The sequence below is a fragment of the Triturus cristatus genome, chromosome 12 (assembly GCF_964204655.1).
Source record: "Triturus cristatus chromosome 12, aTriCri1.1, whole genome shotgun sequence".
Classification (NCBI taxonomy): domain Eukaryota; kingdom Metazoa; phylum Chordata; class Amphibia; order Caudata; family Salamandridae; genus Triturus; species Triturus cristatus.
The window spans coordinates 736,412,792-736,436,521 of NC_140595.1; the positions used below are offsets into that span (position 1 = coordinate 736,412,792).

Genomic DNA, 23,730 nt, shown 5'->3' on the forward strand with positions numbered 1-23,730 from the left:
AAGGTCCTGGGGATTCCCCAAGCGATAAGAGTCAGGGCACATCTGGAGCAACCAGGTAAGCCCAATTAAAGTTGCCTTCACAGGGACCCACCAGTCGACGGACCAGGGATCGTGAAGGGAAAAATGGCCAGCTCACGCAACACTCTTGGAGTGTAGGCGGGAAATCTTCGGTACAAATGCTGCTCTGTGTTAGGGCTACAAGTAACCCAAAGCTCAGCTGCAGGAATCGTTGGAAAGCTGATGCTTCTGCATAGTGTGACTCAGTGTACAGGGGTTCGGGTTCCACGGTCGCCACGAGGGATACGGGCTCAGACTTGCTGTGGCCACTGGTCGACCTCTAAGACCACGGAAACCTACTTTCTGTGTTGCAAAATTCTTAGAATCCGGCAGGAGATGCAAACAAGTCAGATGGGTCTTTGGTGCCTGCCTTGCAGGAGAGTAACTCCTTTACTCCAAGGGAGATTCTTCAGACATCTAGTTCAATGTATATCGACGAAGTTCCAGGATTCAGTATCAGAGTTTTGTCCAGGTGTAATCTAAAGTTCTGTATCGAATACCTACAAAGGGGTGGGACAAACTCTAGGGACCCACCTATGGGAGGGATCAGATAAGAGGGGTGGCGACACCCATTTCCTTTGTCCAGTTTCGCGCCAGAGAAGGGGCTGGTAGCCCCTGCAACCGTTTGAGCTGGCCTATGCACAGGGACACCAAATGTGCCCCCAGTGCAGACTTCAAAGCACTCTTGGAGTGCACCCACCCAGCCCCAATACACTAAAGCCTGTCTGGGAGGTGGTGACACCTCCCTGTGACAGGAAACCCATAGTCCAGGCCTCCCCTGCCGGAGTTTCGTCCAGCAGCAGGAGGGCACACTCGTGTCTGTGGCTGGCAGCCTCCATTTTGTGATGCCAGGGCTCTGTTAGCTGGTACTGGGTATACTGGTGCTGTCATGTGTCTCCCTCTAGAAGGGTGGGGTCATACTCCCACACCAGTTACTGGTGTGGTGGACGATTCCAAGGTGTTTGACACCAAACACGACATGTTACCATGCACCCATTCCAAAGTTAGCATTTACCATTTGGTTATAATGCACTTAAGAGTATATGGTCAGGCAGCATCACTAACAACCCCGGAATAAAGGTTCTGAAAGCTGCAGAGGGGCTCTGCTCATTCATGGGCACCCTCTCACATGAAACCCAGTACCCTGGCTTCAGGATTGTTAAGGCCTGCCATAGGGGTGACTGATAGGTTTACATGTGCAGTGATATGGAGAGATATAGTGAACCTATATCTCAGTAAGGGGTGCATGCACCACCTTACCCAGGCTGCAGTAGCAGACCTGTGGTGTCATTTTGGAAGGCTTCCCAGGGGTGACATAAGACATGCTTCAGCCCCTGGTAGGCCTCTGGGGTACCTATGCCCTTGTAGTATACCATATACTAGGGACTTATAAGGGTACCCCAGAATCCAATCTGGAGTGTACCTAAAGTACTTGTAATTAATTTAAAGGGGAAAACAGATAGGCTGGGGTCCTGAATAGCAGGATCCCAGCCAAACTAAATCAAAAACCAGCAAAACACCAGTAACAAAGTGGGGGCAACCATGCAGTCAGATTCCACCTTCCTACAAGGGCCCTACTTGGAATCTTTTCCAGAGTGGGTTTCCCTAAGTATGTAGTATCAGACAGGGGTGCAAACCTAATGTCTAGTTACTTAACAGCAATGTGGAAGGATTGTAGAGTAAATTACAAATGTACCACCCCTTATCACCCACTATGCAATGGGTTAGTTGAAAGGTTCAACAAAACCCTAAAGTGCATGATTAAAGGTCTCCCAGAAAAGCTTAGGTGTAGATGGGACATCCATTTGCCCTGCCTTCTGTTTGTCTACAGGGAAGTTCCACAGAAGGGAGTTGGATACAGCCCATTTGAACTTCTGTTTGGACACCCAGTTAGGGGTCCATTGTGTCTGGTGAAGGAGGGATGGGAGTTGCCTCTCAAAACCCCCTAAACAGGATATTGTTGACTATGTACTTGGTCTTCGCTCCAGGATGGCTGAGTACATGAAGTAGGCAACTAAAAACCTTGAGGCTAGCCAGGAATTACAAAAGGCCTGGCATGACCAAAAGGCTGTGCAGACTGTTTACCAGCCAGGGCAGAAAGTATGGGTGTTGGAGCCTGTAGCCCCAGCAGCCCTCCAAGGTAAGTGGAGTGGCCCCCATACAATACTTGAGCAGAAGGTAGAGGTCACCTACCTGGTGGACCTAGGAACTCCCAGGAGCCCCCCATAGGGTGCTCCATGTCAACAGGGCTGACATGGGCTTGCTCATGGCAACTGATGATGGACAGGAGGAAGAGAGTGACCCACTCCCTGACCTGTTCTCTCAGAACCCGGATGATGGATCAGTAGATGGTGTAGCCTTGGCAGGCAGCCTCGCTGTCCAGCAACAAACTGACTGCAGAAAAGTTCTCAGCCAGTTTAGACAAATGTTCTCACTGACTCCAAGTCAGACTACCTGGTGCACTCGTGAAGTGGACACTGGGGAAAGGTCTGCCTGTTAAAAATAAGATTTACAGGTAACCTGATCATGTCAGGGACTGCATATATATTTGACTGCCCAAATATCGAAACATGTGGGGTGCCAATGTATTTTATATGTACCAAAGGGCAGAGTGTCATGCTCAGTGTCATTCTGGAATGAGAACACATGGGATTTACCGTGGTTTTCATGAAGGCCTGACAGGTCACCAAACAAATGGAGTAGGTCAGATATAGGTGTCAAATATTTTTGAGAGGTCACGGATATATAAAATCGTATAATTTGCATACATGGAGACAGTATGGACCATGAGTCTCTATGAGATAGCCCAGGAGAATTCCGTCTGCCTGAGGTATTGCGCCAACAGGCTTCCTAGACAAAACGAATAATAGGCGTGATAACGGGCATCCCTGTCTCTTGCCACGGAACACTGGGTACTGTGATGACATATGTGCACCTGTCTTTGCTCTGGCGGTGGGATTAGCGTGTAATAGCCTGAGACAGCATATGTAGGTAGGAGGAATATTGAATTTCACCAGGGCAGAGAGCATAGAATCCCATCCCAACTTGTCAAATGCCTGGTGTAGGTCTAAGGCGAGGCAGCCCGCAGCAGGGTATTGCTCTTGTGCTACATCCATGACCTGACACATGTGCTGTAAATGTAATAGTGGGACAAATCCACATTGATCAGCATTATTCAGTTGGGAAGTGGGGGGGGAGAGGGAGCAACCGTCCCACCAATACCTTACTCAATATTTTGTAATCTGTATTTAGGAGGGATAGAGGCCTCCAAGATAACAGGTCTTCTGGGTTGCAGCCTGGCTTTAGTATAGATTTAACCAAAACCTGTAGTGTGGTAGGTGGCAGTGAGCCTGCTTCTAAGGATGCGTTATAGAGCCATTCCAATTGTGGAATCAGCCGGGAAGCATATGTAGTGTAAAATCCAATAGGTATCCTATTGATTCGGGCATCTTATTACGAGCAAGCTTGTCAATAGCATGGCAAAGTTTGCCTGGTGTCAGAGGAGCTCTCGATCCACAGCAGATACCTGAAGCAGTTGTATATTGTTAAGAAAGGAGTCCATGATGTCAGGGTCCTGGAGGGGGTGAGCAGTATATAACTCAGTGTAATACTCACAGAAGGCTTCATCAATATCTAATTGATTGGTGCAACAAGTATGCGTAGGTAACAGATGAAACAAACGCAGGTGGCGGCCTGACCTGCGCGGCAGGAGCTCATTTGCTGGGTCTCCCTCCGCATGTATTTTTCTATTTATGCAGCATAGTCGATAACCCTTAGGTGCTCAAGGAGTTCGGCATATTTAATTCGGACTTCCTGCAAACTGTCCACATGTATATCATCCAATAGCATCTCTTGTTCTAGTAACTGTAGGAAGGTGGAATCGGACTTCATGGTTACCCCCACTTTTTGCCTGGTGTTTTGCTGGTTTTCGACTTACTTTGACTGGGATCCTGCTAATCAGGACCCCAGTCTATCTGTTTTCTCCCTAAATTGGTTGTTCATGTACTTTAGGTACACTCCAGATTGGATTCTGGGGTACCCTTATCAGTCCCTAGTATATGGTATACTATATACCCAGGGCATAGGTACCCCAGAGGCCTCTCAGGGGCTGCAGCATTTATTATGCCACCCCAGGGAGACCACTCACAATGACACCAGAGGTCTGCTACAGCAGCCTGTGTAAGGTGGTGCATGCACTCCTTACTTAGATATAGGTTCACTATATCTATCCTTATCACTGCACATATAAACCTATCAGTCACCCCTATGGCGGGCCTTATCATTCCTGAAGGCAGGGTGCTTGGTTTAGGCACTGTGTCTAGTCAAGTTGTGGTTGTTATACCACTTTCTTAGTATATGGTTTGGTCTCCCCTGGAGCCCACTGTGTATTATGCTGTTTACTGTCGTTCTAGTGCTTTAATATTGTGTATCTTGTTCTCTAATCTCATAAAGAGGTTAGTAGAGAGTGTTTAGCAATACATACATATATTTTATATATACCTTGAGTGGTTCTCCTTTCATTTGGTCATTCAGGAGGTTATAATCTGGTAAACCAAGCTGCTTTACATTCCTTTGAGACTTAGCCTGAAGGCTGCTCTCCATAGCTACTACTAGGATAGCTTTCAATAAAGGTGGTCTTTAACCTAATCATCAATAAGGGTTGTTTGGACTGGTGCAAGGTGCCCACTATAACTAGTGGACAGCATATACCAGGCCAACTTCTCACAGTAACCCAGAGTCTCTGTATGTGGGAACGGTTTATATCCATGAATGCATTGAAGTACCCACCAATTAACCACGGGTAGTGTGACTCGCACGTGCTACATATTCAAGTTTATGCTGCATAATTTGCAGATGACAACAAAAAAAAATGTTCCAACGTATTAAACCAACAAAAATAAGGTGACACCTTTGTCTAGGCAGTATGAATGTGCCCAAAAGATGGACTGGGGAAGTCGTTTGCAAGATGAAATAAAACCATGCTATATCTGAATGCAATTCGAACAGGGTGGAAATAATGCCTTCTTTACCACGAAAATGTGAAATTGAATGTCTTCTCATCTTAAGGTCTGATGTCTTGATTCTCAAAGTCCATCGTATTGAGGCACTTACATTATGCAATGTGCATAATGAGCAAGTGGTTCCTAGATGTGGGGGTCTGCCCAGGGTAACAGCTGGCCTAGTTCATAGATCTGGAAGTGGGTTTAAGTAAATGAAGGGGGAGGGAAACCGGTTTTACACAGGTGTTGACATCTTCTGTGGGCAGTACCTTACTAATTTCAACAAAATAGACAACCTTTTATCACAGCAATTTAATTTTAAACCAAAGCAGTATAGCGTTCAAAGGTGGCTGAGACGTGGTACGCAGGTGTTGGATTTACATTATGGCGCTTCAGGCTTTGCCCTCTCAAAGTCAAAGGCACACACCACTTTTACATTGCCACTTCAAAGCGTTAGTAAGCCAAGTTATCTCCTTCATTTGCGGTTATCCCAGTGGCTCACAATAATGGGGTGTAGGGATCCCTTGGCGTAAATGCGCAGTCTTTTGTGTTTGCGAACTCTCATAGCTGGTATTACACTTGGCCAACAACAGACATATAGGCATAGGCACGTCACATGCCCATGGAGTCGAAACGTGGGCACTCAGCCCTCTGAAGTGGGCGACCGTTGTGCGCGTTATATCAAAACTGACCAATGCAACACCCTAGACAATGACAGGTTCCCGCGCAAGGTTCTGCCGTTTCACCACAAAGATCTTCTGTCCAGACACGGTGACCAGGTAGGTCTGCTCGCCGAAAACCACTGAGGAGGGAAAGCAGAAGGAAGAAAAGACGAATCAGCTTCAAACCAAGACAAATTTCACTCCAAAAACACAAAGGCACCTTTTTTCTTGACTTTAAAGAATAGCATTCACTGTAATGGACTTCAAGTCAAGTCAAGTCAATAAACTTTATTCGGTTGTGCGAATTGACAACCATAAAAGCATTTACACTACATTTAAAAAAAACACATTAATACATAAAGATAAAATACAGTTGTAAGATAAGCAGGTGAAGTCAAATATACAACAAGCATTCAGAGTATTTTGTGGAGTCCATTATAAAAAAGAGGTAATAGCAATTCATATATTATTTTTATCCTTCCATACTATTTCTAAATTTTACTGCCAATTTTAAAAAACTACATAGATACAAGGTATATTCACAACTTAATAGCTGTAGAAAGTGCAGTGCAGGACGATATTGTATAAAATTTAGTTTTTTCAGACAGGGTTTTAAATATAGATTCCTCGGTACAGTATAAAAGGGACAAAAGAAAAGAAAGTGTGCCAGGTCTTGCGGAGACATATCGTCGCAGCCGCAAGCCGGCAACACTTGTCCACGATGAGATCCCCTAGGTACAGCCAGCAGAAAATGAAACAGATTAAACCTGAACCTGATCAGTAAGAAACGGTCATAACTGGACAATTGCCAGGATAAATAGGGTTCCATGAGCAAGGTGCTTTTTACTAATACATGATTACGAACACTTTCTTTTTTTAGCTCACGTGATTCCCTATCTTGGATTCTAAGATCAATAAAAGCTTTCTTGACCGTTATAACATCCTGTTTAGTGATCGATTCAGGGGATAAAAAGAGTTCAGGGCGACCTAGATCAGCAAAGCACTTAAAAAGATACTTTAACCAGGGAACCTTCATCCTGTTGTCCCATGTGAGTGACTCTCTTAAAATAAGCTGGGTTAGTGGAATGTTATCATTTAACCAACAATTCATCCAGCATAACATGGGATTAACAGCAATCTTGTCACTTACGAAGGAAACCCCCAGTTCCTCGTGCACGGAGAAGTTGGCCGTGCCCCTGGGAACCCTTAATACTAATTTCAAGAAGTTATTTTCAACAGTCTGTAAGGGATCCGGAGGAACATAACCCCAAATTTCACTTCCATAGCACGCTGTGGAGACACTTTTTGCTTGGTAAAGTTGGAGCAAGGCGGCAACTGGACTATTGCCCACTTTCTTAGAAAAGTCCATTATTGCCGCGTTTACCCTAGTGACTTCTCCCTTCTTTTTTTCAATCACGGGTCCCCAATTTAATTGACTGTCAAAGAGGACCCCGAGATAGGAAAATGTATGTGTAGTAGGAATACGTACACCATTTACATTTAGGCAGTTTACTTTTTTATTTCCCTGTCCGACCTTCATTATGTATGATTTAGAGTTATTAATGCTTAACTCTCTTGAGGTCATGAAAGAATGGAAGGAGTCTAGTAAGATTTGTAGTCCGTTTGCTGTTCTTGATAGAAGAACTGCGTCATCCGCATATAAAAGGACTGGCAGCCCCCTACGGCCTATGTACGGATAATCCGTATTGGTGCTTAAAAGATGCTCTTCCAGATCATTTATGTATAAGTTAAAAAGGAATGGGGCCAGGATGCAGCCTTGTCGGACACCACGATGCACCCCAAAGTCTTTGGTCACATTCAGGTCTTGGGTGAATCTGACATTTGCATTGGTGTCCGAGTGCATATCATCTAACAAATCAACTAAGTTTGGATCCACACCCATTTTTAGCATGGCGTCCCAGAGCTTCCCCCGGCTCACACAATCGAAAGCCGAGGAAAGATCCATGAACGCCATATGGATCGTTCCTCTTCGAGCCTTAGTATACTTCGCGATGATGAGGTATAAGTTTAAACATTGTGAAATCGTAGAATGACCAGGCCTGAATCCATACTGGATTGAAGATATTATATTATTTTCTTCTGACCATCTGACCAATCTGTTCAAAATTACTCCTCCCACAACTTTAACCACGGAGTTTATTAAAGATATTGGTCGATAGCAGGCAGGGCTACTGCGGTCTCCTTTTTTAAAAATAGGCACAATAGTGGATACCCCCCATGATTTTGGGCATCCACAAAGCACAGCAGCATTAAGTACAGCTGTAAGGACCGGTGCCCAGAGTGTTATACAAGATTTAAAAAGATCAGGAGGGAGACCGTCAGGTCCTGGGGCCTTGTTGTTTGATAGGCCTTCTATGCCCTTTATTACCTCATCAGTTGTGAAGAACAGGGATTTTTCACTAATTTCTTTTAGACTGCATTGTACCTGGGAACCATTACCTTTAAAAATGGAACTGAAGTGGTTAATCCAAACTTCTTCTGGGATTTTGGTGCCTGTACTTGAAATACTGGGATGATCAAATAAGGGCTTGTTAATGATCTCCCAGAACTTAGAGCTATTTTTTAGTATCTCTGGATCTAACAAGGACTCCCAAACGCTTTTCTTAATAGCACGTTTGCGAATGGCAAGAGACTTTTTGTACTCAGCCCGCAACACCCTGATGGTTGAAGGATCTCTCTGGTTTGTTTTTAATGCTTTCTTGAGCTCGCGACTGGCCTTCGAACAGTTGCTGTCAAACCATTTTGGATTATTGGATGAGTTAGCTATCCTCTTAGCAGGTAACGTTAAAAGTGACTCCACCTTTTTAGCAATCTCATTAAAAGACGTCAGAATTTGTAATGGTGCTGAAGCAGTAGATGTACATGTTATCAGATCATGATGGCATACATTGTTGATAGAAAAATAAAATTGCTTACAGTCCACCATTGACCACTTTAAGCGTCGCTTACCATTAATACATTTAGTGGTACCACAGTCCTCTCGAGGGTTATGTTTTTCGAGTAAGTTCACACCCATAGTAATACATAAAGGATTGTGATCGCTAAAAATGCTTGAAATAATCGAAAAATCCCCAACAAAATTAACAAATTCTGCCGATAATAGAATATGGTCTATATATGACCCTGTTGCGTGACCTTTAAAAGTAGGGGTTGAAAATACAGTTTGTTCCTCAACTATTGACATAGCAGTGAAAAGGTTATATTCATTCATTAAGTCATTTAAACATGAACCCCTTCGCGAGTGATCAAAGTGTATTCCTTCCAGATTGTTACAACCCAAATGACCAACAGGACTCAGGCTAGGATTCCCACATAAATGAGTGTTGAAATCACCCGCTATTATCTTAAGGCGGGGAAGGGAATCATCTTTGGCCCTTAGGAATTCACGCAATGACTCCATATTGCAATCGCCAGACTGACTCACTGCGTTATAAAAGTTGATCAGAGCAAAACTTGTACTGCCCCTCTTAAATTCGACAACCTGAATATTATTATTGCCAGAGTGATGTACAGTTTTAAGGCATATTAGTGATAAGTTAACAAGGATTGCCAAACCCCCTTTAGCTCTACCACTAGGTGAAGGAACTGCCGAAGTTATAAAACTCTCATAACCGTCAATGTGTATATTTTTCCCCACTGCCCAGGTTTCTTGGAGGCATATAACGGGGTAATTTTTAACAAAGGATAACCAATCTATATTAAACAATTTATCCTGCAGTCCAGCTATATTCCAGGATAATAGCCCCTCCTTATATTTAATTGGTTCATGTTGTATTATAGCCACTTTTCCACATACAATTTGAGTGATAGGTGTTAAGCCTGTACAGCAGCGTACCCCATCTGTCCCGGGATTAGCCGAAGAACAAGCTTGAGGACAGGCTGGGTTTATATCAGTGGGTAAACCTGGTATATCTATTTGATTCCAGCCAACCAAACCCCCATCCTTACTGCCTTGCGGTTCTAACCCTTGTAGAATATCTCCAAAGTCTGTAACTTCTGGCAATCGGTCGGTGGGGAGGAGGTTAGAAGATGTGTCAGGTAGTCATTCCACCCCATCCAGTCCCCCCTCATCTGAGAAGATGCCATACCTATTGGAGATGGGGATGTTAAAGTGATTATTAAAATGAGTAGAGTAATATTGATCTGGAGGGGGTGGTCGTATTGGACGTTCCCTTCTATCCTGACTATACCCCCAGTTATTAGTTGGTACCTCAAAACCCCAGCCATTAGATGTCGCTGGCCATATAGGCCTGGTGAAATTATGGGTAGGCTTAGGATAGGACATGCTCCGCTGTTTTTTGCCGAAAAATTCTAGGGTGAGAGGAATGATGGTACCTCTTCTGCGCTGCGGCGGCAAAATATTTGGCAGGATGTTTGGTAAAACTGTAGAATTGGCAAAATTTATAATAATGCAGTCACCCTTGAATTTTTTAGGGTTTTGACCTATCCATGGGACCCTTCTGGCTGACTTAATGTCACCAGCTAGCTGTTGTTTCCCCCACGGGGCCAGCTGCATATTGCCTGATAACCAGTGCAGGGCCTTACTTGTTACTGCCGGGGGGGATTCTGATTGGTCTGGGGCTAGTGGGGGGACGTTAGCCAATACCAGTACTAATGGAGCCGCATCTTCCAGAAACTGTACCATAACTTCTTCTGTAGTAGGTGCAGGTATTACAGGTGGAATTGGGGGTAATGTATCTCCTGGCAGTAAATGATGTGTCGCTGTAGTTGAGGACTGTTCCTGTAGATTTGCGTGTATAGTGTTTGAGGTAGTGCCTCCCTCAGATGAAGGAAAAAGAGCCTCTTTTACGGGTAGAGCTAGGCTGGTAACTGTGTCTGATATATTAGACACAGCTTCTACTAACTTTTTATGGACTTATTTCTTGCTTCTTTAATTAGGGGGCAGGTTAAAAGGGATTTTAAAATCAGCACCAATGTGCTGACAAGGATGGCAGGTAACCTCTTGGGTTGCAGTTAATATAAAGAAATATCATGGCTTCCTGCCCCCAAGACATTAGAAGTCAAAGAACACTTGTGGCTTCCAAGTTGATGGCACCCATGCACTGAGTGAGGATTGACAAGTTAGCGCTTAGTGTCAGTGTCCACCAATGTTGAAAATAATGCCATAGCCATGCCAGATTTGCAGGCTATTCGCAAGACAGATTTAAATACAATTAGTACATAGTGTAATCTTTTACATAGTCGGAAACCTGGCCCAGCTACAAACCTGGTCTATCAATATTTTATTAAAAAATATATATAATACATTGTTTCTTTAATTTTTTTATTTTACAGCAGGACCCATCGATCCCGCCTCCCAAACAAACATGGCGTACGTACTGCAAACCACTCACAGCACTGCTAACATGTCACACTGCATCACTGCTGCTGCTTCAGAACCCACCAAGCTAGCGCAATGAACCTCACTCCTTCTCTGCTGTACCACGCAGTCCTTTATTGATGCGCACTCACCAGACAGGCGCTTGAAGGGGAGCTCCTTGCTGCCATGCATGCGGAAGCTGCTGGCCGTGTTCACCATCTCTATGATCACTGCGGCGGTGCGTTCATCATTCTCGAGGTCCCCTGCAGACTGAAGCAGGAAACAGGTCAGTAGGGAGAATGGGGTACAGCGATGTCAGTAGAAACATACATCCTGCACTCAAGAAAAGCAAACAGTGTCTTGCCTTCGTACCTGGTCAGGTACCGCGTGGCAGTAAGAGCTCTAGGAGACGAATAGAAGTCAGTCCTGGGCTCTTCATCAGTTATGACTGATGGTTCTAATATTCAGAGAGAAGTCAATAATTAAAAGGCTGAATCAATGAAGCTTCCTGTGGTGTTGGGCATGCTGGCAGCCCATTACACACTTTTGCTTGCTGGCTTTGACTGTACTTGACACTGCTACAAAGTCTGAATGGCGCAGCCCAGTTTACATTCTAATGGATCAACCCCATCTTGTGCTGCTCCTATAAAGACATGGGGCTGGTGTACAGCGTCCAAGGTTTAACATTCTGTGAGACTGAAAATGGATCACTCCAAACATCTCAGCCTCCTATTAGTCTCTTATCCACAACAGAGAATCAAGAATGTTTTAAGCGACAACTACAGGACCGGTGGAGGAGACAGGCGGCACGCGCCCCAGAACTGTAAATGTGAACTAGAACATCTGACACCGGGGAAGAGGCTGACCAACTCCTGGATGACCTTCTCAGGAAGATAAATGGAATATGTGGTTAATGTGCTATGAGCAGAGATGGGTCCATGAGGGTAACTCCGTGTCCAACAAATGAGTCGCAATACTGGAATGCATGTGACCGGATTGGGGCTGGCACTGACCTTAACAGAACACTCCCTCGAGCACTGGACCTAGAACGGGCTCTGCACACTTTAACCAATGGAGCTAGAGTTAATAAGTTAACATGTTTAGTAGGGGTGATATACATAACACACCGAGATAGTGGAAGGTTCAAGGCTCATGGTGCAACAGTGTGAGGTGGAAGGTAGGTGGGTGGGGGATTGTAATTGATCCAAGTTTTGGGAGTACAAACAGGTAGCACCAGGACACCTGTACCTTACCAGACACGTGCAAGATATTTACAGTGCAAGGCATGGAATGGCTATGGCCTAGGTAATAAGATAATAAAACAAGCACTAGCAAAGCCAATAGGTTGCACCTACGCGAGAGGTATAGGGTTTGCCAAGGTCTTTTAGCCAGGTTGTAGAGTGGCGAGCATACCGGCGTAGAGTGATGTGGAGCAGAGTGGCTTGGAGTGGTGTACAGGGGCTTACAGTGGAGTAGAGTGGACTGGACTGGCAAAGAGGTGAGTGGCGTAAGGTAGCATGGCACTATGTGGAGTGGCAGAGTGGCGTACAATTGAGTGGCATAGAGTAGCATAGAGGAGAGTAGAGGACTGGCATACAATGTAGAGGTGTAGAGTAGATTAGAGTGCTGGAGGGTGCATTAGAGTAGTCTAAAGTGCAGTGGCAGATACGCAGAGGTGCAGAGTAGAATGGTACAAAGTAGAGTGCAGTGACGTAGAGTGCAGGGTAAGGGGTAGGAGAGAAAAGATCCAGCACGGAAGGGGAGTGGGTGGGAGTGAATAGAAGATACATGGACAAACTGAAAACGCAAGCACTCGTATTGAGTGCTTTAACACAAAAAGTAGGTCCAAAAACGTAAGCAGGGGATGGACACAAGTACTTGGCCATTCTCCAGGAGAGGGCCCCACACAAAAAGAGGACATAAGAGGCCTGCATGCCGTGACAAATGTGGACGAAGGAAATGAGTGCGACGTTGAAGCTAACAAATGCAAGCCCACTGTATGTAAACAAAAGTCTTGCAGAGAACAAAGCATGCTCAGTCTAGGCAAAACCTCAAAAGGAGCATGGTTTGGTGCCTGCTTTTTAGGTAGTGTCTATGTGTTCTTACTCTAAGAAACTAATTGACAGGTAAGAACTGGCCTGAGTCTGGGAAGATAAGAGCATGCTATAGCCTTAGAGCCCGACCTAGTGGACTCTACTGTCCATTAAAGGCCCTCTCCAGCGTTAAAGGCCTGCTAGAGGGGCTCTAAGGCTATTGGAACATTCCACCGCTAAAGGGCAGAATGTTCTAATTAGTAAAAACAAAGGCCTCTCGGAGTCCGAGGGGGTTTAAATCCCATCAGGCTCCAGGAGGCCTTTGTTCACAGCAGCATCTTTGAAAGGAAAACAAGACTGGAATGTTGCTCTCCAGGCTTCTACCGGCCAGTAGAAGACTGGTGCACTCTATTTTGTACAATGGAGTGCTCAACATTCCCATGTTCTAATCTAGGTTAACATATAAATCCCAAACTATGTGAAATCTAACATGTTGGTAATGATGGAGACTCTACTGACGATACAAACACTGCAAGGGAAGGGGGGAACTTTAACATGGCATAGAAGAAGCTGATGGCTCGACTATCGACAGGACCAGAATCCATCCACCCACCCCCCACCAAACTGAAGGAGTGTATCCAGGCCATGCCACTACATGGTACCAGGAAGGGGTTACATGTAAATGACCGAGCATTCTTCTTTAACTCAGGTGCACATGACACACACAAAGGGAAGTTGAAACTAGATAGATGGAACCCAACAAAACAACAGGCGGTTTTGAAAACTGGCAAGAGAAAGCAAATTTAAGGAATAAAGGATCAGTGTCAATTAGAACTATAGTGTTAGAAGCATACAGACCAGTGATTCTCAGATCACCCAATTTCAACCACAATACGTACAAAAACCGAACACACTGCACAGACATAGAACAAGAGTTATTACAGCTAGACAAACCTACCCAAGGAATCATGGGGTCACTCACACAAAAAACAACTCCACGCAAAATGGACAGAACACAACTCAATATTAACACGTCAGGGCAAATTACCTTAGGCCACAAAACACCTTAACGAAACGGGCAAAAAAAGCTGGAAATTAATAGCATGCCTTAGCAGAGAAGAGGACAATACAGGTCACATACACTCAAAGACAGATGCTTCTGCAGATCATTTTAACACTTTTATGACTTTAAAATGAGTTGTGATGTGGTGGAACTGGAGAACTTTGTACCAGACTGTAAAATGGAACGAATATCTGAGGAACAAATACTAGAACTTGACAAAGACTCTTGACAAAGTTGAAAATGCAATCATGCAACATGCCATAACAAAAGAACTCTATAGGAGATTAATGAATTTAAACACCCAACTGCTGTTAGATATGCTGAAGGCAGCAGGATAGTTTACCACTCAACTTAAAATGACCCTCTGTTTTGCTTTACAAACACTGTAAAGGGAGAACACTGCTGGTTGTACCGCCCCATTTCTCTGTTGAACACTAAACTCAAAATACTTGCTAAAATAATAGAGAACTATCTGATTCAGGTGATAAAGTGTGATGCATCTGGGCCAGTCAGGTTTTGTGCTTGGCAAGTCGACTAGATTAAATCTACAGTGGCAACATAAAAACAGGTCTTAAACCAAGCTAGTCACGGAGGAATAGCCGAAGTATTGCTAAATGCTTACAAAGCATTGTATTCCATTGAGGGCCTGCTCTGTTTCTGCCGTTTGAAACTATGGGGATTGAGGCCTGCTTTAGACCTGGAACCAAACTATCGAGTTGGGCACCCCTTGTAAGTGTTCGGGGCAATAGAAGGCACTCCAGAATGTTTTCAATACAAAAGGGAACGAGACATGGCTGTCCACTCCCATACACTGCTCACTATTACAAGACAACCCCTCATCGAACGGATATGGAGATGACCTGGTGAAAGGATGGATGGAAATGGAGCTGCCACTGGGAGAAGCATGGAACGCTGTACATAAAAACGATGGTCTATTTATACATCGGATCCTAAAGCAACGTTAGAAAGACTAGTGTAAATATTTACTACATACAAAAGAGAGCTCGGTTCTGCATAAGTTGGACAAAGTTCTTCAGACGCTGATTTGCATGCAAATAGAGAAAGACCACTTTAAATATCTTGGATCGACACAGATAATTTGTACTCTGACCACTGGTCACGAGCATCTCTCACTGGGGAAAACGTGCTTCCACTTACCCTTCTGGGAACAACAGTTCACAAAACGATCGCCGTCCTTGGGGGAACAGGAGAGTGTAATGCAATATAAATTTACACATGTCCCATAAAGAACTCTCCAATGATTCAGGAAATTAGTCATCTGGGGCCAGATGTACAAACATTAGGAATACCGATGTCCTAAATGGGATTGTTCTCAACCCCAAAAACATCTCACACTCCGTGCTCTCTATGTTGCCCCCTCCAACCCCTCACTCACACCATATCCTTTCCGTCCTCCCATAATAGACTAGACTAAAGGCACACAAATTCATCAAAAGTATATTAGCTAGAAACGCTGGGATAAAAGTCCTGCTTCCATGTTTCACCATGCAGTGCTTTCACCTACACATTCCCTTTTAAAAGTTATAATACAGGAAATGCATCAAACACCAGCTAAAGCAACAATACACTTTATTGCCACCTCGACTGTGACCCACTCAGCACAATTCGCAGCATCCAAACGTCAGGACTGGTACACAGAAACCCTAAGGTCCATATGGGGGCAACTGTTCTTTTTCCCATTTTTTGACAGGAGAGGAGATGGAAGTGTTCCTTTGCCCCAGAAAGGCCTGACTTCAATGTAAGTGCTGTATCCGACTGACTAGACCACACATCTCGGAATGTCCAGGTACCTGGATGAGAATAGAGAAATCTTAGGTAGCTTTCAGAAGTAAAGACTTGATAATGCTAACTACACCTGCGAGCCAAACTACTTCATCTGACCTACAAAGAACTAAACACAACAAAGAATCTGGCTGCAAAAATAGAAATCTTGGGTAGTTTGAAACATTCCATAAGCAAAGTCTCACTACTGCTGGAAATCCCACAATGTAACTAGCAGTGGCAAAGAAAAAAGGTCTAGGCTCTAAAAGAGTGAATTATCTTTTAAAAAGCATATAACAAAATATGTGCACTAATAGGTAAAGAATATTTAATGGGATTTCTTTTTCTTTTTTCCGAGATGCCAGTTGATGAACACACACGACAATGGACTGCAGCGATTGCATGGTGAAGAACCCGAAGGCCATTCGAGACCAAAAGGCGAAGCACTGGTAGACTCCGCGACAGGACCTCTCCAAGTCAAAAATTCAACCCTTCCATATCCCGAAGTCGCAGGTGTTGTTCCAGTACTCTATGTTCATCTTGATCAAAGTTGTCGGGTTACAGGAAAAAAAATCCATGAAATCCATGTTGAAATCGGACCCTTTCTGCCACTCACATTCTCCTGAGAAGGTGTGGGGACGGCACCATACATCTCCAGCTCGCACTTGGAACCGATCACACCACTTGTTCCTGCACAGCATGAGTTTCTGGGGCCGTCCGCCATGCCACAACGGATTGAAGAGTTCCACAAGGCCATGCTCTGCCTTTCGATTCCTGCGGACTCCCTTTGGCACCATGGAACCAAGAGGCCCTCCATCTGGAATACTGTTGGCAAGTTTACCCTTGGTACCTGTGTACCAGTTGGACACTCCGAGCCCCCCTCCGAGACCTCAGACTCCATTTCCGACTTCACCCCCAACATCCACACCAGTTCCTGGAACCGACACCGTTGATGCTAGAGGATGAGGTACCTATTGTACTTTGTGACTCCGAGTCAGCGTAAGTTTGAGCTTGACTGAGGCCCGCCTGACCTCTGTCGAGGCACCGCTTTGTTTGTCAGAGCCTTCACTGAGAGGACACCTACTCTGTGCATTCTCTGTATTACGACAAGGGCCAGCCATAACATGTGGCGAATTGGTAGACAAGTTGCAAGAGGCTACTGGCCTTGACACCTTACCCCACCCCGTGGTCAAGCCACTGAGGGGACTATTTCCTACACCATGGTCATGCACAGGGTAGAAGAAGTCCTTGACCTTCTGTTCTGCATCTTAGAGGTCAGGACCAATGGTCATACAGAGGCCCTTCGGCTGGGACAAAACTCCACTGAGCCCATCTTACCTTTTAACAAGGTGTAGGAGTGTAGGATCTGCTCCTTATAGTTACCCCCACTTTTTGCTGAGGTTTCACTGTTTTTCGGCTTTAGTCTGGCTGGGGCACTGCTAACCAGGACCCCAGCCTAGCTGCTTCCTCTCTAAATTGATTACCAGTACTTTAGGTACACTCCAGATTGGATTCTGGGGTACCTTTATAAATCCCTAGTATATGGTATACTATATACCCAGGGCATAGGTACCCCAGAGGCCTACCAGGGGCTGCAGCATGTATTATGCCACCCCTGGGAAGCCTTCCAAAATGACCACAGGACTGCTACTGCAGCCTGGGTAAGGTGGTGCATGCACCCCTTACTGAGATATAGGTTCACTATATCTCTCAATATCACTGCACATGTAAACCTATCAGTCACCCCTATGGCAGGACTTACTAATCCTGAAGGCATGTTATACCCGGTACCAGCTATCAGAGCCCTGGCATCACAAAATGGATGCTGCCAGCCACAGACACGAGTCTGCCCTCCTGCTGCTGGACGAAACTCCAGCAGGGAATGCCTGGACAATAGGTTTCCGGTCACAGGGAGGTGTCACCACCTCCCAGACAGGCTTTAGTGTATTGGGGCTGGGTGGGTGCACTCCAACAGTCAGCACTGGGGGCACATTTGGTGTCCCTGGGCATAGTCCTGCTCAACCCGGTTGCAGGGGTTACCAGCCCCTGCTCTGGGGCGAAACTGGACAAAGGAAATAGGTGTAGCCACCCCTCTTTCCTGACCCTTCCATAGGTGGGTCCCTAGAGTTTGTCCCACCCCTTCCTTGGGTATAAGAAAGGAATCCCTGGCTACAGGACTTTAGATTACACCTGGATGAAACTGATACTGAATCCTGGAACTTCGACCATCTACATTGAACTAGATGCCTGAAGAATCTCCCTTGGAGTAAAGGAGTCACTCCCCTGGAAGGCAGGCGCCAAAGACGCATCTGACCGGTTTGCATCTCCGAAACTCCGGAGGACTCCTATGAACTTTTCAACACAGGAGGTGGGTTTCGGTGGTCTTAGAGGTCGATCAGTGCCCACAGCAAGTCTGAGGCCCGTATCCCTCCTGGTGACCGTGCAACCCGAACCCCTGGACACCGCGTCACTTTGCAGAACCATCAGCTTTCCAACGACTCCTGAAGCTGAGCTTTGGGTTACTTGTAGCCCTGACCCCGAGCAGCATTTGCACCGAATATTGCTTGCTTACACTCCACGAGTGTTCCGTGAGCTGGCCCTTTGTGTTTTCTCTCGAGGTCCCTTCGCGATCCCAAGTCCATTGACTGGTGGGTCCCTGTGAAGGTAACTTTAATTGGGCTTACCTGGTTGCTCCAGACGTGCCCTGACTCTCCATCGCTTGGGGAGTCCCCAGGACCTTGCTGGTTCGCACCGAAGCATCTTTACTCTTCCTGAGTGGGTTGCTGTTGCCAAGGCTTGTTGTGTTCAATCAGAGCATCGACACCTTAGCACTCGATATCCTTCGTGGGACATCTCGAATCTAGCTCCTGGTCGTCAACGACGCCCCCTGGTCCTCGTGGCTGCAGAGTTAAGCTTCACCTCTTCGCACCTGAATCACAACATCGGTGGGCATTTGTCTATCGTGCCCCTGGTCACTGGCAAGTGACCCAGACTCTGTTCCCTCTGTTCTCAGGTCCTTCTGATCTTCGATCCTCAGAACCTGTATCCTTTTCCCGGTACTGGATATGTTAACTAGAGCTAATTTGGGATCTCAAAGTTATTGAGGAGATGTTGAAGTGCTTCTACTGGGTTGGAGTTCAACAGACTACAAATCTCAATTCATCTTAGTTGTACTCAACTACACCACGTGGTTTCTACTTCAAACAACTACCTCTCCTGCCCTTAATGCTTTAAGTCATTTGTTTGCTGGATTAGGATTCCTGAAGGAAGTGCCAATGAACAGAGGAACCAGTTTGATCGCCTAGCTGAAGAACAACATTTACCTACAGGTAATTTTAGCAGTCTTAGATGGAAGCACCCTGTTTTACCAGCAATGTTTCTACAAAAGAACTCCATCAAGAGCTGCCATTGTCTGAGCACACCCAGTGAAAACTTATCAGCTGAGGGAGAACCAGACCATTATATGAAGCATGCCATTCCTCGGGTGAGGTCCTTGTGTCTTATCTACAGGAAAATCTACAAGGCAAAATGTATCTAGCTATCCCAAGTAAATTCAGTAACAATCCATCTTTTCGATATTCTCCTTAACCTATGGTCCTGTTGTATCATAAGTACTGTGTCTGTATGTATTTGGGGGACAATACAATGGACCACCAATGATTGCTCTCCCTCCCTCCCTCCCTCATCTATGATGATCACCAGACACAGCCACTGTGCAAAGTGATGCTTCTCATAGAGGAGCACTTACAGCATGGGCACAGTAAAGTGCGAGATCTCTGCACCTGGCTGTCAGCAGCCTTTCTAAAGCAGTAATGAGGAACAGATAAAAGAACAGGCATGGCCCAGAAACTTCCTCGCCTTGAGCAACAGACTGCAGTCCCACACTTTACCCTCATCATCCACCAAATGTCAGTGCTTAGGAAGAAGTAATCAACATCCCCCTGAAGACAAAGTCTTTGTGCAAGGAATGTCTAAAGGTAGCCCTCCTCATAATTGGTATCTGGATCTCCACCCTCTAGTTACAATAATGCAGGCAGTACACATACACTGTCTGGGGAAGCTGTTCTTAACCTCCATCTTGTTCCATGCTAAACCAGGGCCGGCCATCCAAAATGGATCCCACTGCCTACAGTGCTCATTCTCACACGTACAGAGGCCTACTATCATGCATGTATCACACGCTCACTGTAAACGCACTATGTCAATGATGGGTCTTGGACGACATAACAGAAGACCTGTACACAAGATGGGTCAGTAGGCCACACTCGCAATGCCACAGAAAAAAGGCTGGTAACACAATAAATCACAAAACAAGATACATAACCACCACCGCTTCATGTGTTATACCCAGGATGGGGACAGCCGTTCTTCGTCCACTAACAAAGCTCACTTGGTGCTTCCCTTCCAGGGCACAGGCCAGGTCCTGGGCCTCACACTGTCAGAGGCAAGCCTAAGCTTCTGTACACATTAGATTAACATGATGCCAGAGCCAAGATAAAATTCAGGATAACAGATTCGCAGTCAGAAAGACTTGAAAAAAGAAAGGAATATGCAACTGTTTTTGATGTTAAATTGCAAGACTTCCTGAGCAAAAGACTCAAAGACCCTCCGGTGGAGACGAGGTTTCTAAAAAATTGACAGTCGCCCAATAGAGTGTTTCAAGATCTCTAATATGCCCTCTATGAGGAGGCAGACTGACTAATTCTAGGCTTTTATCATAAAGCCTGATGTTTCAATGACAGGCTTGTTTGCTGTTTTATCTACACATGTTAATGGATCAGACGGTCTAGGTTCTAAAGGTCTTTCCCAGAGAGCAGTCCTAATTCACAGAAGAGGAGAAGGCCATGCCTGTAAATGGGGTAGAGATTATTTCCATTAAAATACTTCTTGGGTAAATACTTTGTTTTGGCTACTGATCCAACCTTACTGGCAAATACTAATTAAAATTAAACTACCAATCCAATTGTTTCGATGGTACGCCCTCAAAAGAGGTAAGACCATGCTAATGAAGACGCTTTTGTTTTATTGGCTTCCATCGAGCTTCATGTCCGTCAATGCTCTGCCGAGGGAACTTATGGAGACACCATAGCTTGTGGGTGGTCTTGGAGCTTTGGGTATTTTAAGGGTAAAAAGACCAATACAAATTCCAACGCAATACATGCTTACATTTAAGAACGGTTAAGAGGGAGATTAAGAAGAAACAAAACAGAGGAATCTAATATCTCCTTTAACTTGCACTGAAGTAGAGGAAATTATAGGGCAGGAAAAAAGTAACATGTCTTTATTCGGTAAAAAATAAAAAACACACAACTAGGGAGTAGCCAGCCTAAACCTTGAACACTAGCAAGTACTGATGCTACAGACAGTATTACAGTCCTAACACTGCTTACGAGGAGCAAAATGTGCCTCAGAGGGGGACCGCCACAAAGGCAGGGGATGACAAAAACGCAGAAAGGTGATGAAAAGTGGGCACATCACCTCTCCTAAGACGGTGTCCTTGACAAAGTCGACATTACAAAGATATGGCCAACTATAAACTAGGGGAAACCGCATAGAGAGAGCAAGACAGTTTTCCACCCTAGGCAGCTAGAGGATGATGAGAAGGGCTGGTAGAGAAACCCGAGACAGTCTTCTGGAAACAGAGCATCTCTACAATCCCTTGTCCATTATATAAGTAAAGCCTTCCTGTTCACACCACAGGCAGGGAGGTAGTTTTGCTTAGGAAGAAGATGAGAGACAGGATTGAGAAGGGTAAGCCAGGGGGGCCTCAGGTGTTAGCCAGCTCATCCCAAAAGATGGAGTCTCTTGCTGTTCTGAAGTTTCAGGGACAAGAGAACCCCTGTCACATACATCCTTTCCAGCAATTCCCAACATTTGGGAACCCACTGAAAAAAATAGACAAAGAAGACTGCTGCATCTAATCCCCGTCACTTAAAGTTGAAGGCACAAAGTTTTGTTGTCATGTGTTCCCAATGAACTTTTAATTCCAACTTCAGCTTTCTCCAACACCTAGTGGGGCTTGCCTTCCCAACCTATTACTAGCGCAACACAATGAGTTACAAAAAGGTATTTAAATGATGTAACAAATTCTATATGTCAAGAAAACAAAAATAGAGCAGCACCCTACAGGCAGCCTAAGATTACCCAGAGAGAGATACCTTCAGAACAAGGTGTATTTACGCTTGGACCTGTAAAAATTGACACATTACCCTTGCCCAAAAACCTCAAACTCACCATTTCACTTGGAGGTCCTGTTCTGTCCTGGCTCGTAAAACACGCTCCTGGTTTCATTTCTATCTTTCTTCACCAGATCAATGTATCCCTTTATGATAGATACATTCCAAGGCAACGGTAAGATTACTTACTCACACCCCTCTAAGAATCTTATCGGCCCATTACTAATTTGCCAGATCTGCCAAAAATCTCAGAAAAACTGGTAACCCAACAACTTAACTAGACAGACATTTACCATCTCCTATCCCCAATTAAGCTGGGTTTAGGTCCAAGCATGGAACTGAGACTATCTTCTAGATCAGTAGCAGTCCGTGGAGGGAGTTCGGTGAGGCAGTGAGGCGGGGCGGGGGAGGGGCAGGGTGGGGAAATGTAAACACTGGAATATGGATGAACGGAGGTAAGTACACATTTAAATAAATAAAACGAATTTCGTTGCATTTTGCGATGCAGCGTGCGCAACTAATTTTTTTTAAATTTATTTAAATGTGTACTTACCTCCGTTCATCCATATTCCGGTGTTTACATTTTCCCATCCTGCCCCTCCCCCACCCCGCCTCACTGCCCCACCGAACTCCCTCCATGGACCGCTACTGTTCTAGATTTTTGGGATGACACACTGAACTTTTCAGTTGAAGGAAAGACAGTGATACTGGTCATGCTAGACCTGTTAGCAGCCTTTAATACGTTAGGCCACAGCATTATACTGCATCCCTTGTCCTCATGCCAAAGGCTTCAACCTCCAGCATCAGTTGATTTCATTCATTCTTGCAGGACTGGATTCAACAAGTCAAACTTGGCCCATTCTTCTTCGAAGAGATAAACCAGGTCAGTAGGTGCCTCCGGGATCCCTCATCACTTGTTCTTTTTAGCATCTATATCCACTCTTTAAACTCTTCCAGGACTCTGGAGTCAACGTACAATCCTAAATCAATGATATCCATCAGTACATCAAGTTGTGCTGAAACTCTGATCTGCTATAGCACTGTACTCCCTGCTAAATCAAACTATTGATGGATTTGAATGCTCTCCAACAGATTGTAATCTCTTTTAGTGATGGAGGTAGAACAACTGCCTCCAAACCCAGCAGTCCCACGTTCAGTCGGACTCTACTACCTGAAGTCAAAGTTAAAAACATGGGCTTTATATTAGTTGCTGACATGTCCCCGCCTCCCAAGATCACATCTGTTGTGCTTCTTTGCAACTGAAAAAGATCAGATGGATTCCCCCTCCTGAGCTCTATTCCCCCTCCTGAGCTCTAACACTACAGCTCTGGTCGGAAAATTGATACATTAACTTTTGAACTCATGTAATGCCTTTACATTCAGGTCTTCTAACAGGACAGTTACAGCTAGCACAGAATACAACATTGATGGCAGGTTTTTATTTTTTCCAGAGAAAGCAAGATCCGGTGTACCTTGTCAGGAATCATTCCACTGGCTTCTGCATGTAGCACAAATTGCTTCCAAAATAGGCTTTAAATGTCTCAATCAATTAGTCCCAGTTTATTTATCCACCCAATTGAAGGAGTATGCACCACTCAAAAACCCTTGCAGCAATA

At 45.0% G+C, this 23,730-nt stretch overlaps 1 protein-coding gene across 1 annotated transcript in view; it reads right to left on the reverse strand.

Moving 5' to 3' along the window:
* Positions 1-4,131: 4,131 nt before the first annotated feature.
* Positions 4,132-23,730, reverse strand: part of LAMTOR4 (late endosomal/lysosomal adaptor, MAPK and MTOR activator 4) — a 43,444-nt gene continuing 23,845 nt past the window's right edge. The window contains exons 3-4 of the mRNA XM_085637307.1: positions 11,213-11,330; positions 4,132-5,859 (exon numbers count right to left, since the gene is read on the reverse strand). Of these exons, the coding sequence (XP_085493433.1) occupies positions 5,762-5,859; positions 11,213-11,330 (216 nt within the window). The 3' untranslated portion in view covers positions 4,132-5,761. The remainder of the gene's footprint in view (positions 5,860-11,212; positions 11,331-23,730) is intronic.